This window comes from Pelobates fuscus, chromosome 3, assembly GCF_036172605.1.
Source record: "Pelobates fuscus isolate aPelFus1 chromosome 3, aPelFus1.pri, whole genome shotgun sequence".
Classification (NCBI taxonomy): Eukaryota; Metazoa; Chordata; class Amphibia; order Anura; family Pelobatidae; genus Pelobates; species Pelobates fuscus.
The window spans coordinates 396618409-396637017 of NC_086319.1; the positions used below are offsets into that span (position 1 = coordinate 396618409).

Here is an 18609-nt window from a genome sequence, read left to right on the forward strand (position 1 = left end):
GTTGAACTCATTGAGGAAAAAATCGCAGTGCAGAAGGGTATAGTAATACCAGATCCCCTGAGGGGAGGTGTAATGTGTTATATGTCCCTGCAGGGATCCTTTAAATAGTATGTGTACAACAATACACTTCACAGCCTTCATAAATCATAAATAGTGCATGCTTTACATCCTTCACATAGATTCCGTATAGAAAAAAGGGTCCTTAGATGGCTTGTGGAAGGATATTTATATATTGGTATATATTTATATATTGGATATTGGTATACAACTGCAAGTGAGTGAGAAATTAGGGCAGAAAAAAATGCCTTAAGAGCAATCCTTTATGTGCCTTGCGGCGGTCGGGTGATTTCCGAACTGCCGTGTGTGAGGTAGGGCGGCCGTCGCGGATCTCGCGAGCCGCGAGTTCCAAGATGGCCGCCGGCCGCATGTGTAAGAACTGCCCGCTCGCGGCCGCGAGCGGGCTGGAAGAAAAAACGCGGCAAACAGCAAAATTAACCCCGGCTACCCCCCACCCGTCCCCACCCGGCCCCCTGTATGTAGAGAGAGCAGGTCCGCGCGGCGAGTGCGGCACGGACAGCCGTGACGCCCGCGGACCGCCGAACGGAGACAAAATATAAATACACTAAAACAATAAATCTGACAAATTCGATGAAAAACAGGGGACTGGATATAGGAAAGGGACAGGTTATAGGTAGTCAGGGTGAGAATAAAGTACAATAGTATTATGGAATAATTGATAAGACAGGTATATAGATAGAGAGGTAATGATTACTCTGACCTGTTGATGGCTGGAGCAGCAAAGAAAGAGGAAGTGATGTCATAGACAGGGCCTTTTATGGGCACCATATCTTTTCTCTGATTGGTTGTTACTGTTTCTATGCTGCTGGAGTTTTCAGTAAAGAAAGATATGCAAATATGAAGCCTCCTGTCATGTGGTAAAATTCAAACTACCTAATATAGCCTACATCTCCTACATGCAACTTCAGTCTTGGATGAAAACGCAACCAACATCCACGATTGTAAAACCACCAAGACCGCAATTAACAGAAGTGGATAAAATATGTTTACAGCTCAAGCCACCTAAAAAAACCTAATCTCAATAGTATATGCCTCTGAACACTCAACACAATGCTAAATTCCTTCCATTTCAAAAAGGCATGGAAAAAGGACAGAACACACAACACAACTATGTAACTATGTAACTATGTAACACACAACTTAACCGACTCCCAATGGAAAGATATATTTTCAGCCCATAGGCCAATGATGCTATGCATGTCCCATGTTGAACTATCACGCAAAATCCTATACCGATGGTACCTAGTCCCCACGCGCCTCAAACAAAGCTTCCCCAATACATCAGATACATGTTGGCGATGCCAAACAGACAAAGGATCGATGATCCACACCTGGTGGCACTGCCCTCTACTCACTACATACTGGCAAGAAGTGGCTGATTTAGCAGAAAGGTTTACTGGAATATGACTTCCTTACAGACCCGAGACATTATTCTCCTACCGAAAAACAAAGTATTAACGCTGTCTCCTCTATCACATCATCATAGCAGCTATCATGGTTATCAGTAGGCAGTGGAAAGCAACAACTTCCCCCACAATTGATCAATGCATACAGGTGGTGGAAACCAACAGTCAATACGAAAAGATGGCGAGATGCACCTAATCACACACCAAATGATGGTCTGAAGCTTGGACGACATGGCAAAATCACAGAACCACACTAAACATCCCCTAAGAAATATAAACAAACATGCCCCAAAATTGGGCCTGACGCCCCCCAGAGACATACCTTCCCCCCCCCCCCCCCCATAAACAAAGGACAAGCAAGTATTCCCTCATAATGAAGAACCACCACCAAGAACCAGGCAAAATGGCAGGAACAGCCATATCAACCCAATTAATACACATTGAAAGACATGCAACCGACAGGCGCAAAGATAAGACCACTGTAACAAACTCCACAAACTGCCACAAGCTCCTGGAGAAGCCTGCTTGCCAGCCTCCTGCCCACAGACTATGGTCCTGCAGGAAAACTTGTAAAAGACTATTTGACTCTCCGGAACCGAACAGCCGCATGAACTATGGATCACCCGGGAGCTTGTTAAGCCTAATGGATACATTGTAATGATCCTATCCAGAGTGTTCTAAGTGTTCGTCTGGGTGGCCGCATTTCCTATGGACGACCATTAGGTGGCCATCTTGTTCGCATGAACGCAGGCAGCGGTGTCTGGTCGTCATGGAATTAAAATCGGACACTGAAACTCCCAAACACCGCTGGACTTCCATGATAGCCTGGGTTCGGTTTTAATATAACTTAGAAGAACACTGTTTGGTGGGATCGTTTGTCTGGATGAAGGGAACAAGCTCCATGGTATGTCAATTAATTCTGTTTGGTAGTTTGTTCAGTTTTAAACTACTGAACTAGACCGACTGCTAGCCCTGATCTTATGGAACTATTTTTGGCATAGGAACATGCGTGCGGTCGGTCAAATTATGACTTCCAGGAAAATGCTGAACCTCTGAACCAATCTGGGTGATTTTTTGATATCTTGGTCACCCAGATCATGGCTGTCAGGAGATGTAAGTTTTAGGGTGGTTTTATATGTCTTAAAGGTACTTTTTGGGGTGTCTGTGAAATGTGTGTTTTTTGTGCATGGAGATAATTGAGTTTTGTACAGTTCCTGACACAATTGGCTTCCAGGCATAGCGGAGGGATTATCCTATTTGTGTGGGGATGTCATGGGCATGTTTACTGTGGCTCCAAATTGTATAAAAGCAGGCCATCTGGCCAGATTAAAGATATTTCAGCTTGTACTCCCAGAATGTGTTGTCTAGTTACTGGAAGGGAAAAGTGCTAATCACAAATCACCGTTCCAGTGTAGGATTCAACGGGGAAAGTCCTTGTAAGGCCTAGAGCTCCCGGGACTGAGTGTCATCCAGTGCCTGGGGGTGGCTAGAGCGAGTTCCTCATTTGGCTCCAGGAGAGTGGTTCAAGGACTCCAGTCAAGCCACTGTGACTGTGAGCAGAAGTGCTGCAGTTTGTCCCCTGTTCCAGCAAGGAAGCGGTCCTTGGCAGAGTTACCCAGCCATGGGTATAGGGAGCTCTGTTATAAGTACAATAGTCATTGCCACCAGAAAACCGCCGAGCCAACTCTCACCTCCCCCCCTCCTAATGAATCCCTCCACATTGAGCCATGACACCCAGCCATCGATGACCCCGCCTACAAGCCCAACATATCACCACACTGATGACAGGTTTACCATAGTAAGCTTTTAAACTTGAATAACCTCAAATACTCAACTGAGACTGGTAAAGTGGACAATGTTAAATTGTCTGCTACATTTGATGTATTTAAATGGTTCTGGAATGTTTATGGATCACTGTGTAAAAAAACTATAAAAATTGTCAAACTGAAAAAAAGGTTTAGACATTATTGGCTTATGCTTATGTGTGTTGAGTTATTTTGAGGGGACAGCAAATTTACACTGTTATACAGGCTGTACACTTACTACTTTACATTGTAGCAGAGTGTCTTTTCTTCAGTGTTGTCACATGAAAAGATATAATTGTCAGAATTACTAATTGATCCAGCACGCAGAATTGTGTCACACCTAGGACTAAGGATAACGTCTAACCGGACCTTAGAATGCCCAGACTTAATGTATACAGGAATAGTCAGAATACTAGCCGATGTCAGGGATACAGAATCAGACACAACGATAAGAAAAAGCCAAAAGTCAACGCACTCTCGGATTACCATAGGGCAGAAACCACGACAGGGCAATGAGAGAATGTCAAAATAAGTTTAAATAACCCTCCTGTTATAACGATTAGATGTAATCGGCCTTTGACCCCAAAACGTGCGTGCGCGTGACGTCACGTGCACGCCGACGTCATCCTCAACGTGGGCGGTCATGGGTCTATAAAGTGGCATAGATCCGCAGCGGCCGGCGTCCCTAGACATGCTGGGTTTAACAGGTATCCAGGCGCACGGCTGTAGATGGGCACAACTATTCCTGTCAGGACAGTAAATACCTTCAAACACAATACTATAAGTGGATGAATTTGTTACAATAATAAAATATTTAATAAATGTGAGATACTATACAAAAATTTGAGATACCATATGTCTTTGAAGAGGCTCTCACTAAGCTGGCAGGGAGATCAAAAGAAGAGTTTTGTCCTGTATCGAAGTTAGATGCTACCTCATGGCCAAGCCCTTAGATCCCCCCTACCATTGGTTGTATAGGGCAAGGCAGTGACAGGCAATGTGCCAGATTGGTGATGCCATCTCTGCAGTTTTCTCCTAGAGAGATGACTTTGTAGTGGGTGGGGAATGTCTAAAATAGCATTCTGTAGGTAATAGATATATGTCTACTATTAAGGGCTGCTACACACTAGAGAGAGGGGCTTGAATATGAACATATCAGAAAAATTATAGATAGAGTGTGAGCGCTCCCATTATTAAAATACTAATGTCATAGATGTAAACTTTACTAAATAAAATACACAGATGGAGAAACAAATGTCATTAAATCTCAATAAAACAGTAAGGGTACAGACACATCTCAATAAAAGATACTTATTGTTATATATAGTGCCTTGGAAAATATCCAAAGCGTGTATCAGCCACACACAGAAGTTACAAAATAACCAAATTCTAAACAAAAGCCCTCAATAGTATCACTCACTTGAGAGAGGCTAATGAACTAAATGGTGAAAAATAAAATGTGATATGTTTAGAGAAAAAAAAAAAACTGTTTACATATGCACCACAATTGCTGCAATAAACATATAAAACCACCCTACACAATAAATGTCGAACTGCAGACCTGCATTCAAAACAATGACAAATAAACAGTCTTGTTACGATACCTATCCATGGGGTGCCCCCTCCATGCTTCCAGCGGTTTATGAAGACTTCATGTGTGTCGGAAGCAGCCAAAAGTGGTCCAAGGCGACCAGAGAGCTCGACCCCTGAAATCGGATCATCAAAATACCTACTTCCACAATGGATACATATTCAAATGTGAACCACCAAGCAACAAGGCGCTGGGTCAGGGAAGGACCACAATCTAGTATTGCATTATAAGCCGCGGCTGGTAACTTTAAAAAAAGCTATGACTGGCTTAAAGGAACAGTGCCCTCGATCTGTGTCCAAATGGAGAGGGCCCTGTGTCCACGCATTTTGTCCCATAGAGAGAGGTCCAAGTATACAATCACCTCTTATATACTCTCTACATTGGGCACATTAAGGATAAAATGAAAACCAGGCATGGGATAATAAGTCCAGGCTAAATCTGCATAGCTTTATAAAATGCCAAAGCATCACAGAATATAAAAGAAAACAAAAATGTCTATATGATGCGTGGTGCATGTGACCTCACTACCTCTTCTCCATTAGGCCATGCTCACTGGCAGGGTTATTGTAGCGGTACTTATCCTTTCCAGGGGCCGGCCGGGGTCCTCTGTTCAAGCCGCGCGCGGCCCTGCTGCTGCACGAGCCGCGCGCGGCTTATCCGACGGCTACAACAGGAAGGCGGGCAGTGACTGCGAGAAGCGGTCACGTGTCCCGCCTGACTCTACGAGCGCGCCGCGGGTCTCGGGCGCACTCTTAAAGGGACAGTGGGAGCCTAAATTGGCAAAGGCCTCCCATTGGTCCCTGTCATGCCACACTCCCCATACACTTACCTTTTGGGGGCGTGGATGTGACAGGGACCAATCAAAATAGATGTTAAGATATATATACTCACCTCTTTCCCTTAGTTCCTTGCCCTATCGTGGTTTCTGTTTCAGTTCCCTTTAGTGCTTGTTGTATTCAGTTGTGTTCCTTCGTACTTGACCTTGGTTTTGTTTTCTGTCTACGTTATCTCTTTATCCTTATCTGTTCTGTTTGCCGGCTTGCTGTTTACTGTGTACCAGACCCCAGCTAGTCCTAGTTTACGCTGTCTCTTTGTGCCCTTGACCTCGGATCGCTCCTAAATCTGTACTTCTCCTATATACGTTGAATCCGGCCACTCTAAGGTCCGGTAGACATATCTCCCCTCTGTGTTGTCCTCTGTTTAGTTGAATCCTGCGTGTTGGGGTATATTTTCGTTACAGTTATACACTAAACAGGATTTAGTTCAAATGGACAAACTCCAGTGTAAATGACTAAATTCCGACTGCATTGGCAATTTACAGATTTACTAAATCCAAATGCGGTCAGGACGGACCAATTCTGTAACATTAGTTTGGAAACATTCGGAAGTCTCTAATATCCAATCCACATCCAGACTAATATAAATCACATGAATTGGAGATGTTTCAATGTCTGCATGGTAACTGATAGCTGAAGATAAACTGAATGCATCTATCAGGATGCACATTTGCAAATTATCACTTTCCTTTTTCTATTTGCACGCTGGGTGTGCTCCAAGAGCAAAAGCCTAAGGATTCCAAGAATTAAAGGTGCACTATAATCACTTCAGCACATAATAGTTTCTATGGTGCTAGTAGCTGACCCTGCAGATCTGTGTTAAAACCTTGACTGTATTGCTAATGTACTTTAAATGGCAGTGACAGGCTTGGAACTGGTAAGCAGACTTCTAACTGATTTAGTACTCAATATCCATGAAGCTTTACCAGTATTAAGGTTGACAGAGTCTGATGAAAGCTGTAGAGTGAATGAAACCTGTAGATACCATGCGTGACAGACTCAAATGCCATAAAGTTTTCCATGCAAACATTTTTTTAAAAAGTTGGTGAAATACTAAACATTTTTGCATGCATTGACCATTTAGTCATTCCTAATAGAATTGGTCCTTTAGTTTCTAATAGAGCAGACAGACAAGGGAATAAAGGAATGGATCTGCCCAGCAGACATAAAGAGCGGGTGCATATGTTCCCATCTGGGTTCAGATGCAGCACCCATGGGCTGTGATACTGTTTGAAAACTGTGCTGTGCAGAGAGTTATAATATACACTATGCAAAGTGCATCATCTAGTTATATATACTCTAGTAATCTTGCTCAGTAGATGTTTCTCTTTTGAGATGAATATAATTCATACCATTGAATAGAAGATGTGTCCCATATGACGCATGGGAATGATATGGTTGAGGTTGGTAATTAAAAGTCCCACAGCAGCAAATCACTGTACCATCCATGCTATTTAGGTTATAGATTTTGATTGACTCTGTGCTGTGTCCAGCTGTATTACTCACACTGGAGATATTCCCTCTATATTTATCAGGTGTGCAGGAAACATAATTATTCTTTACTTTATGACAATACCCATCTTCGTCATCATAACAGTAAATTTGCACTGCTGTCCCTCCCACATGTTCACGGTATGATAATGTACATGGGATGGTAACAGATCCTCCCTCTGTCACTCTGATCGTTCTCTCCTGCAGAGCGCAGTAATACTGTGCAGAGCTTTGTACAATGTCTGTAAAAAAACACAAACTGAATCACACAGAGTAAAATAAAGAGAGAATGTGTACCAGTGATTTGTGAATTAATCAACTTCATCATTAATCATTTTTGCAGAATAATTTTAGTCTAAGCTCTTACTATAAAGTGGAACAAAGTCACCAGTGAGAAACTGGAATAGTTTGAGCGAAAAAGTTAAACGTTTATTTCCAGTTGTATTTTTCTTTATATATTTAAACAACAAACATATCTCTTTGTGAACTTTAAGTTTCCAAAGCTGAGGGTTTATTGGGTAGGTAATATAACAAAATTATACATTGATATTCTGATTGTCCAATCATGTATTCTATTTGTGACAGCAATTGCCCTGGGCTGGAAACACGAACTTCCTGATTTAATGTTTTTAATCTGTGTATGTCATGACGGCCCACTGAGAATGGGGACATATGTGGGAAGGTTTGAGTTTGGGAGGGGGCCATGGCAGATTCATGGGAGACTATCTTTCTAAGCTTCACAGACCCGTCTTATGTCTAAGCCGCACTGCGCTTTTTTGGGGCATAGGGTGACCGGGAAACCCAAGCTCTTTTGCCCAGAACAGAGATACAAAGACTGCCAGGGGTCTGTGGATAAATACGTACATTTGAACCCAAAAACATTTGTTTGTTTTCAACCTTCATCAAGCCTAGGCTAATGTTTGGGTGAGCTTCTATAATTACTTAAGATATCCTGCTGGAAAAGGAGGGATACGATTACACTGTTCATTCAGTTTTATTCCTCTCTCATCTGTTCATAGATGCATCTCCGTATTCCGTAGCTTTATTACAGGCATATATAACCATAATATCTCTTTCCCATATCCTGAGTTAAATGTCTCCTGACTCAGATCGGAACAGATGCCCTCCCACCCCAGCTCATCTCCCCATTTATAGATAGTTTACCACATCTTTAGCTCTGCAGAAATGACAGTTGCAAACAATAAACAGCACACACCTGCATTTTCTTAAACCCAATAAACTCCATTCTCACCCTACTCCTAGTTTTATATTCAACAGAACAAAGTAGAAAAAATTATGGCTGCTCAAATAGTTGCTGTGTGCACAAAACAAGGTGGTGCTACTTGTATTTATTAGAAGGACAAACCACAAACGTTTCAGGGTAAGCCCTTTGTCAATGCATCAAGTCCCTCCCTCATCAAGGTCGTCCCGTGCCCATTGTGGGTGCAGGGTGTGGTTGGGTATGGTTACATGTTTTGTGTGCTCTCCTGTCTTGTTAATGCTTGCAATCAACTAGGTGGATACTGGCCTGAAAGAAGGTCTGCAGCGGAATATAATAAACCCAACTTATAGGATATGCAGAAAAAGTCCAATATGCTTGCACTCCTGGTAAACTGTAAACATTGCCCGGTGCTAATCCAGCAAAATTAGTAGAAATCCAAATGAATGGAGAGCACTCCAGGGTCTTTGTATAGTATAAAATGTAACTTTTAATTCATCAAAAAATAAAAAATAACATCAACGTTTCGACTCACATCTCCAGATGTGAACCAAAACGTTGATGTTATTTTTTATTTATAGGATATGCAGCAAATGTCCACCTCAGGAGTAGTATCTGAAACTCAGCAAATGGATAGAAAGACAGCTAAAGTTAATCTCAATATAAAAATAATAGATAAAATGAATAAAAATTTACTTACAAGAATAGAGCAGGCTAGCTGCTCTATGGTATCAGCATTGGTGATATGATCTCGACCTAGGATTGCTTGGAGTACAGGAAAAGTAAAATGCCACGCCGTAAAAAAAGTAAAAGAAAAGAGATAATTGGCACAGGGTAGTGACTAAAAACCTTTAATTAATACGCAATATTAAAATTTAATATTGTGTATTAAAGGTTTTTTGGTCACTACCCTGTGCCAATTATCTCTTTTCTCTTACACTAATTTTACGGCCTGGCATTTTACTATCTACTGCCATTTTTATATTGAGAGCACTATTAGCTGTCTTTCTATCCCATTCCTGAGTTTCGGATACTACTCCTGAGATGGACAAATGCTGCATATCCTATACGTGGAGATTATACCGCTGTACGCCTATTTCGCTCCAGCTGGCTATAGCTCGCTTAAATGTGAGTGTGCTGCTACCTATATTATATCTTTGACAACATTTATTGCACTATCCGCTGTCCTCCACTTTGAGCTCGTATTAATAGACTCATCGTTTTAACTGAGGATCTTTCATTTTCTATCAAGTACTTTATATTTACTCTCATCTATGACTTTAAGTCACCTATACAAGAGGATCTCTTACTAGGACTATCTCCACTATTGATATTATCTGTGTATATTGTATCTTTGGCGCAGCCTTTTCCTTGTTTTGTCTTGTTTTATATTTCCTTTAAGGGTCTTGAGGGATCTCCTTTTTAAGGTTGCTGCCTTTTGATATTTTGTGTGTTAATTAGCGCTGACACACAGTGTGTTTGGGTCTGGGGGGGGGGGGGGGAATTGAGAAGGCACACAGTGCTGGGGTATAATGCCTACTGTCATATACAAAGAATTATTAAATTATTGGATAGGTATTCACTGGTGTAGAGCCAAATTACAGTTTTGCTGAATCCTCAGGCCTTGGGCGGCATGTTCCCCACCAAGAAAGTTGATATTCAAACTCCAAAAGCAAGTTAGAATGGTCCAGGAATGTTGTACAATTCACTAATTTATTGATAGACATTTATACAAAATTAAAAGATATGAGATTAAAAGTGAATAAAACAAGTAAATTAATTACACTAACACATTTCACCTGTGGCAAGGTTTTTTGAACGTGTCAGAGGTACCTGGATACACACTGTTTAAATGGGGAGCACAATTTTACATTTTCCCGGTCATATGACATCATAGTCACATGACCTAATGTTAAATAACTTAGTTATACAATTATACATTGTCCTAATTTAAAGAGCTAAAAAAAATAAGGGGGTGTTGGGCTCAACAAGGTAGAAATATAATAACAAAGTTTATTAATAAAGAAAAGTAAAAGAAAAACATGACTAAAAACACATAATGGCCCTGGGATTCAAGCCATGTGACCAGCAGGACTGAAATGTGAGTAATGTTTACAGTAAAAGCTCATAGCTATTAGTTAAAATAATTAGTGCTGGGGAGATGCAGGAATTAAAAATAACACAAAAACAAGGGCTGTGCAAAAACTAGAACGTTAAAAGAACAGGGTATTTAAAAAAAATGGTGCTGACGTTGAGTTCTGAGTCACATGACTTGCTAGGAGCCGTGGTGGGGCCATAAAATAGAAAAGCAGCGAGTCTCTGTAAATAAAAACTATATAGTGCCAAGGAAATGGGAGACCTTAGAAAATAATGAAAACAATGCTAGGGAAGTGGAGAATCGAGTGATGCAAAATAATCCAAGGCTCCATAAAATGACACTAAGTGGAAAATAAGAAATCAGGATGATAACAAATAGATATTTACTGGAAATACAAAAATATAAGTTGCAACCATTTCGGGCTATTGCCCTTTATCAATGCTAAGGACATTAGCATTGATAAAGGGCAATCGCCCGAAATGTTTGCAACTTATATTTTGTCCTTCCAATAAATATGGTAGCACCCGGGTGTGCACTTTAAATACCAGTTGCGCATTACTCCATTTCCCCCCCCAAAAAAGTTAGCAGGAACATTTGGTATATGTTACAGCTGGACAAAAGGAACACATTTTCAAGGAGCCCTCTTTGTTTGCCCACAAATGAGGTAGACCCATTAGAGACATGGTGGTGAAGGTGGACTCACTTGGTACAAATGCAATAAATAAAGGTTCCTTATCAATCCGGTACAGGGCACATACACATGCTTGTCCTGTAACCATTGTAGTGGTATAATAAAGGGAGCTACATGTGCATACCCTGGGGGAGGCGAGAGCATTAAATTCAATGAATTCTCCAAATGGCAAACAGACTTTGAAGAATATTTCCTGAAGTGCCCATGCGGCCTGGGATGTCGTAAAAACTATTAATGAATTTAAGAAAATAATTTTGCAACATACAATCGCTATCCTTAACACTAAGTCTGACAACCTAGACACTTCAGGGCTATGAGACATAATATCTCGCAGCTAAGGTATCAAATATTGGAACATGTGCCCCACCTTACCCACGGTGGCAATAGCGAAAAGGTATTACTCCACCATTACTACACCATTTAGACACCATGTCACCTCATGGTCTCAATGAGAAGCTTGAGTGGCAGTGCTTTCTATAGATGCTCCACCCTGGACCCACTGGTTGGCCAGGTCATTGATGTATTTATTTTTCTACATGTGTCCCTGCACTGGGCCTCTATTTTTAAGAGTGATGATTATGTCCCATTTTGCATTACCTTTTAAGAAAACGTCCTTGGTTACATTCTATTATCATGTCAGTGCTCTATAGTATATAGTTCCTGTTGAAATCGTTTTTTTCAGCCTGTGATTGGCTAACCTTTTGATGCTGGTTTTCTGTATATATCTCAATATAGTTTTGTATTTATTCACGTACAGTAGTTATGGTGGTTGTGGCGATTGGCTCAATACACATTTAGCTGTATCTCACAGCTACACTGAACTTCTATCTGTTGCACATTGTTTCTTTGGACTAATCATCTTGATGTTATTTGTATTCCTTATTTTTCTTTATTTTTTGATGTATAACTTCCCCCTTTTTTTTTTGTTTACTTTTTTTCTCTTTATTTCTCTATACCTAATGTTTGTCACTAAGCTATCATTATCTGGTTTGAAGCTGCCCTATATGTGCCTTTTTCATTTATTAAGAAATAGAAGCTATCTCTACTTAACTTTATTAGAACTGAATTGTGTTTTCTGTCTGTTTCTTATTATTTATATATATATATATTATTATTTACTTGCTCCTTTTTAGGGCTTTGTCTAAATTTTATTTGGGACAGTTAAGGCTTTCTTATTTATTTAAGAAGGAAAATACTAAGCTTGTATTTTCCAGTCTTCTAGCAACCGGCGCCATGAAGCACGATGACTCACCACGTGACCAGTGTTCTCAGGTCAGAGGATTGCAATATGGTGGTCAATACTGGAAGCAAGCCCCTATCTCAACACTACACTGGGGGTGGGCTGGGGAGTGATTCACATTGCTTTTGGCTATTTATGGTGTTGCCGGAAACATAGAAACATAGAAACATAGAATGTGACGGCAGATAAGAACCATTCGGCCCATCTAGTCTGCCCAGTTTTCTAAATACTTTCATTAGTCCCATGGCTTATCTTATAGTTAGGATAGCCTTATGCCTATCCCACGCATGCTTAAACTCCTTTACTGTGTTAACCTCTACCACTTCAGCTGGAAGGCTATTCCATGCATCCACTACCCTCTCAGTAAAGTAATACTTCCTGATATTATTTTTAAACCTTTGTCCCTCTAATTTAAGACTATGTCCTCTTGTTGTGGTAGTTTTTCTTCTTTTAAAAACTAGATTTGATTTGTGCATTGCACAGAATTAGATTTGTGCATTGCTTAAAATTGCGTGTCGGCACCTGGGTAGCCTTATCTCTGTCCAATATATGCAGGTATTTCTACCATCTGACCCAGTTCACAAATACAGACTTTTGTATTTATAATAAAATGATGAAAGCAATGTTATAATTTATGACTTTCATAGTTTCTACAACTCAATCACCTTTTGCTCATCAAAAGAATAATATTTTTTTAACTCAAGCAATTTATATTTAACTTATTGCCCATAGGCAATATCGTATGAGCACAGAGTGGTCAATGACATTCTCACAAATACATTTCCAGCATGTTTCTACATCATGTTTTAGCAACAGAAAGTGAGACTTACCTTGCAAGAAGAGTAGGAGAAGCAAGGTGAGTTCCATGGTGTCCTGTATGTCACCGTACCCCACCGTTAACTAGGTACCATCTGTTTATGTGTGTGAAAAACTTTGTCAGGCTTATTGTTTTATTATAGCTGTACACTGACTACATTTAGAAAGAGGAAGTGGCAAAAGATTTTGAAAGTAGGTTGAATGCTGACTGTAGGCTGTTGAGCAAAAATTTAAGAAGGAAAAGAGAAGTTAAAAATAAATTAAAAAGAAATGTGGGGGGGGGAGGGGGATAACACGTTCTATAGAAATGCAGTACCACTGACATTACTTGATGTCATAATAACATCTAATGACAAAACTATACTAACTGGACTGGCTCATCTGACTCAGTTATCGTCAGCAGGTGTATCAAGCACTAGTGTCACTGAATGGGTAAGGTTCTCAGAGTGAATGTAGAATGACTTGACACTTGAAGGGTCTCTTTTGTTTTTGCAATGTCCCCCTAGGAGATGTGTATATTGGATATGGACAAGTAGTGTCCACACTGAGAAGCAGCAGATCAATAAAGTTAGGACATAAATGATCATTACGAAAAGAGAAAAAGTCAATGTGCACACATACAGGAGAATGCATACGTAAACAGTTTACTATTTTCTCTTTTACTATTGTACTTTGGGGATTGGGGATTCCCATCCTGTTGCACCCTAGTGGGGATCAATTCTGTTCATGTGTTTGGTGGGATTGATAAAAGATCATTATTGATCCTTGAAACTGAATGTACAAGTCTACTGATTAGGATAAACCTTCTCAATACATTGCGAACCATGAAAGGTTTAGTAAAATGCATTATTACCCTCTAAAGGACATCTACTGGCCAAAAAAGAAAAATAGAATTTGTGCTTGTGTTTATTGTAGCACTGTAATTAAAGGAGCTCTCTCTCCTCCCCTTCAGTGACGCGACCTGCCCGGCCGGCCTCGCATGCGTTTCACCATAGGGTGATGCATGCGTTCCATAAGTCACGTGACGCGGAAGTAATTTTAGCCGCACGTCACGTGACCTTTTTTAAATATAGATTTTTATCATTCCAACACCTCGTTTTTAATATTTATATATATATTTAGTGTGTACATACCCTGTTTCCCCGAAAATATGCCCTACCCCAAAAATAAGCCTTAGCTGAATTTTCGGGGTGGCTGCAATATAAACCCTACCCCGAAAAAAAGACCTAAGCAGGGCCGGCGCCTGCCGGCCCTTTAAATGCCTCAGCCGCCTGAGCGCACTATAGAGAGCGCTCAGACGGCTGCCGCACTGCCTCACCTCCCCTTCCCTGTAGCGTGGCCGAGCTCCTCTCCGGTCTGCGACCCGCCCGGACTGACAGGAAGTGCACACTGAGTGTGCACTTCCTGTCAGTCCGGCCGGGTCGCAGACTGGAAAGGAGCTTGGCCACGCTACAGGGGAGGTGAGGAGAAGATTGGAGGGGAGAGGGGAGTATTACAGGGAGGGAGGGGGGAGTATTACAAGGAGGGAGGGGGTAGTATTACAGGGAGGGAGGGGGGAGTATTACAGGGAGGGAGGGGGGAGTATTACAAGGAGGGAGGGGGGAGTATTACAAGGAGGGAGGGGGGAGTATTACAAGGAGGGAGGGGGGAGTATTACAAGGAGGGAGGGGGGAGTATTACAAGGAGGGGGGAGTATTACAGGGAGGGAGGGAGGGGGAGAATATTACAGGGAGGGAGGGGGGAGAGTATTACAGGGAGGGAGGGAGGGGGGGAGTATTACAGGGAGGGAGGGAGGGGGGGTAATATTTCAGGGAGGGAGGGAGAGGGGATAATATTACAGGGAAGGAGGGAGGGGGGAATATTACAGGGAAGGAGGGAGGGGGGGATATTACAGGGAGGGAGGGGGGAGAATATTACAGGGAGGGAGGGGGGAGAATATTACAGGGAGGGAGGGAGGGGAGAATATTACAGGGAGGGGGAGGTGAGGGTCTCTGGGGGGGTTACACAGCGCGGACACCGGCTGACAGACTGGCTCTAAGCCCTACCCTGAAAATAAGCCCTAGTGTGTTTTTTGTGATTAAAATTAATATAAGACCCGGTCTTATTTTGGAGAATGGGTATATGTATAAACCATCTGTATTAATACTATTCTAATTTGTTATGCAGTTTATAATTATGATTAAGATGATGTAATTTTGGCGGGAATTTTTACATTTCAATACTATTATGGTACCCTATATAAAGCATGTTAAGTCAGGTTTATGTCCTTTCATTTATACTCTACTTGAAGAAGCCTTTGCTGGTGAAACGCGTTTAGAGTTTGTTTTATACATTTTACTATTGTTAAAATAAAGGAATTTTGGCCTAAAAATTTTAGTTGCCATTTTCATTATTTTAGTTATCTATTTTTACCCTAACCTGACCTCTTCGATTTTACCATTTTAAAGACCACGCCAAAAGAATCCTTAGGTGGGGATTATACCACCCAAACGCAATACACCGAGCAGTATAAGCCTGCTCAATATAATGTGAGTATATTTTATATCTTCTTTTAATTCATACTCAAGTTAAGCAGAGAGCACTATATATTTTATCATTTTATTTCCAGCTGAAACCAACGTTGGACCATTGAATTTCAAGCTGTTACTCCATATATCCTTGAGTGGGGATCATTCCACTTCACGCATTCCATACCAGAGCTGGATTTTAGCTCTGGAAATTGTGAGTAATATTTATATACTTTAATATACTTACATTAACATCTATGTACTGTACCATTGGATCTCCTCTCTTCTTGTTATTTTTTCCATATGGCGCACTGAAAAAATACTACCCACATCCGAGACGATACACCGTTATCCTACAGGAACTTCTCTTATTGTGGACTATTACTCTGGACTTTTATTTGTAATTATTTTATGCTTACTATTTACATAAATACTTCTGTATTAAGGCGCACCCTCTATTTTATTTTTCTTTTATTCTAACTATTTATAAGGGTTTGGTGGGTACTCCCTTTTTATAGGTGTGCTGCCTATTTATATTTTATATATCCTCATATTTGTGGCACTTTAGCGCTGATCCAACTTCGATTCCTTTTCTATACAATGTACTAAGTTTATTAAGGTGGGTTTGAGGTGCAGGTGCATACACTACATCCCCATAATCCATGATTGGCATTAGCATTTGCTGTACCATCTTTTCCTTTACTGTAGGGTTTAGGCAGGATTTGTTTCTGTACAGGGCACGCAGTTTTGGATAAAGTTTAGATGCAAGTTTTTCTATGTGGAGGCCAAAATATAGATTGGGGTCTAACAACATACCCATGTATTTGAAAGAGGGGACTGCGGTCAGTGTGCTATTTGATTTTGTTTTGATGCATAGATGGGGATTTTGTAATTTGTTTAATTTAGGTACTGTTCCAAAGATCATTGTGACAGTTGTGTCAGTGTTTAGGAAGAGTTTGGTTTTTGCGATCCACTTTTCTACCTCTGTGATCTGGACTTGGAGCACAGCCTCAAGCTGTGGTAGATCGAAAATGATGCAAATAAAAAAAATATATAACAGTTGTGTGTGTGTATAATAGGTTTTACACTTCAAGTGCAAGTAAACAAAAAAAAACTCAACATATATTTGTTGACAGTAATGATTGTTCAATGCCACATATGTCTAGGATACAAATTGTTAATGGTAAACACTAATCCTATACCAATCCTACCTTATCTGTAACCCTAACCATATTTTAACTCTTACTGTACACCTCCCCTAACCTTAACCATACTCTATCCTTAACCCTAACCCTTTGCTAACACTAACCTAAACTGTCTAGAGGCAGGCTGTTACTAACTATGGCTGAGCAAGATAGCTCAGCCACAGTGATATAAAGGAATTTAATGGGCTATAGAATTAGAACACTTGAGTGTTGCATGCTGCTTATCTGCCATCTGCTAAGCTGACAGAGGGCAGCCAGTATTGATTGATAAGCAGGAACAACCTAGTGTGAGCAGGAATTTAACCCTGCTCATGTGGTGGTCCTAAAATAAAAATTGGTATACAGTAATTTGACTGTGATTATTGTCCGTTGATTGTTACTGTCTGTTGGAATTGTTTCAGGAACAATTTGTTTTTCCCTTTGTTAATAAAAACCTTTATTCTCCCATCAGTTAAGAACATTCTAAGAGATATACAAAATGGTGGATGTAATGTAATCCCACAAAATGTAGATTTTGTTTAAAATGTTTCACCACTTAAATTCATTACTGTAACGGCTACCCAGATAGAGAGAGGGTTTCTGCCGTTGGAGACGTCCTTTTTCCCTGCAAGCTGCTGTGGAGAAGTAGGCTGATATAATCCCATCCACGATATCCAGAGCGAAAATCAGGTTCAGCTGCAACAGGAACAGAATAACCTTCCCAAACAATCCCCTTTCAAGAACGAGACGAGGCTACGTTATGAAGGGTCAAGATGAACTGAGGACTGGGACACCCAGCCTGCTTTTTATTAGAAAAGGGTACACACAGGACACTCCCAGGGGGAGGATGAAAACAACCAATTATGCACAGGGTAACACCCCCACGTCTCCTCCCCTCAGATAACCACATAATACAATTAGAACATACAATATTTTGCCCCAGTTCTGGATGTACCCCAAAAACAGGGGGTACACCTTTAAATCCGGCACCGCTTGAGAGATCTTCGTTAGGGGAACACTCTGTCCAAAAATCAGCCCGATTGGATGAACGGTTCGGGAGTTACAGAGTTTCAAAGTTTTGACCGACCGCACAGACCAACTAGCCGAAAATAGTTCCATGAGTTTTGGCCTTGCGGTCGGTCTCTGTTCGCACGGTAAAACGGTATGAAAATCTTGTCATCCATCCGAATCGTGGGGTTCGCTGAAATCCCCATAGGTGACTGAGTGTAACTACCGAATGGTGGGGTGTTCGGTAGTTTCTGTGCGAACTTGTGGAGGTCTGGAGGACTCAGCGGTGTTCGCCTGTTTGCGTATCCGTTTTTAGTTCCATGCGGTTACAGGCAAACACCGCTGTTCGCACACAAGATGGCCGCGAACACGTGTAAAGTCCTGAAATGGCGGCCACCTATATTTCACATACGGACTTCGCACGAAATCAGGCGAACAGAGGCATGAACCGAACAAAAGAAAAGACTAAGTTGGAAGGATCTGTTACACTGCTCCCCTCTTGTGGAACACTCCGGCAGACCCGGATTGATCCTTTTCGGGTCAACTTGGGGCTGTCCGGTCCCTTGTTAGGGTAATAGTTCTGTTTGTCTGGACAGACCATCGGCATTCCCGTTAAACCTGCCCGGGCGGTATTGAATG

At 41.2% G+C, this 18609-nt stretch overlaps 1 protein-coding gene across 2 annotated transcripts in view; it reads right to left on the reverse strand.

Annotated features, from left to right (window-relative positions):
* LOC134601517 (uncharacterized) overlaps positions 1-13380 on the reverse strand; it is a 70940-nt gene extending 57560 nt beyond the window's left edge. For both annotated transcript variants that reach the window (XM_063446025.1, XM_063446024.1), the window contains exons 1-2: positions 13286-13380; positions 7069-7449 (exon numbers count right to left, since the gene is read on the reverse strand). In XM_063446025.1, coding sequence (XP_063302095.1) covers positions 7069-7449; positions 13286-13322 — 418 coding nt within the window. In that variant the 5' untranslated portion in view covers positions 13323-13380. The remainder of the gene's footprint in view (positions 1-7068; positions 7450-13285) is intronic.
* Positions 13381-18609: the final 5229 nt, after the last annotated feature.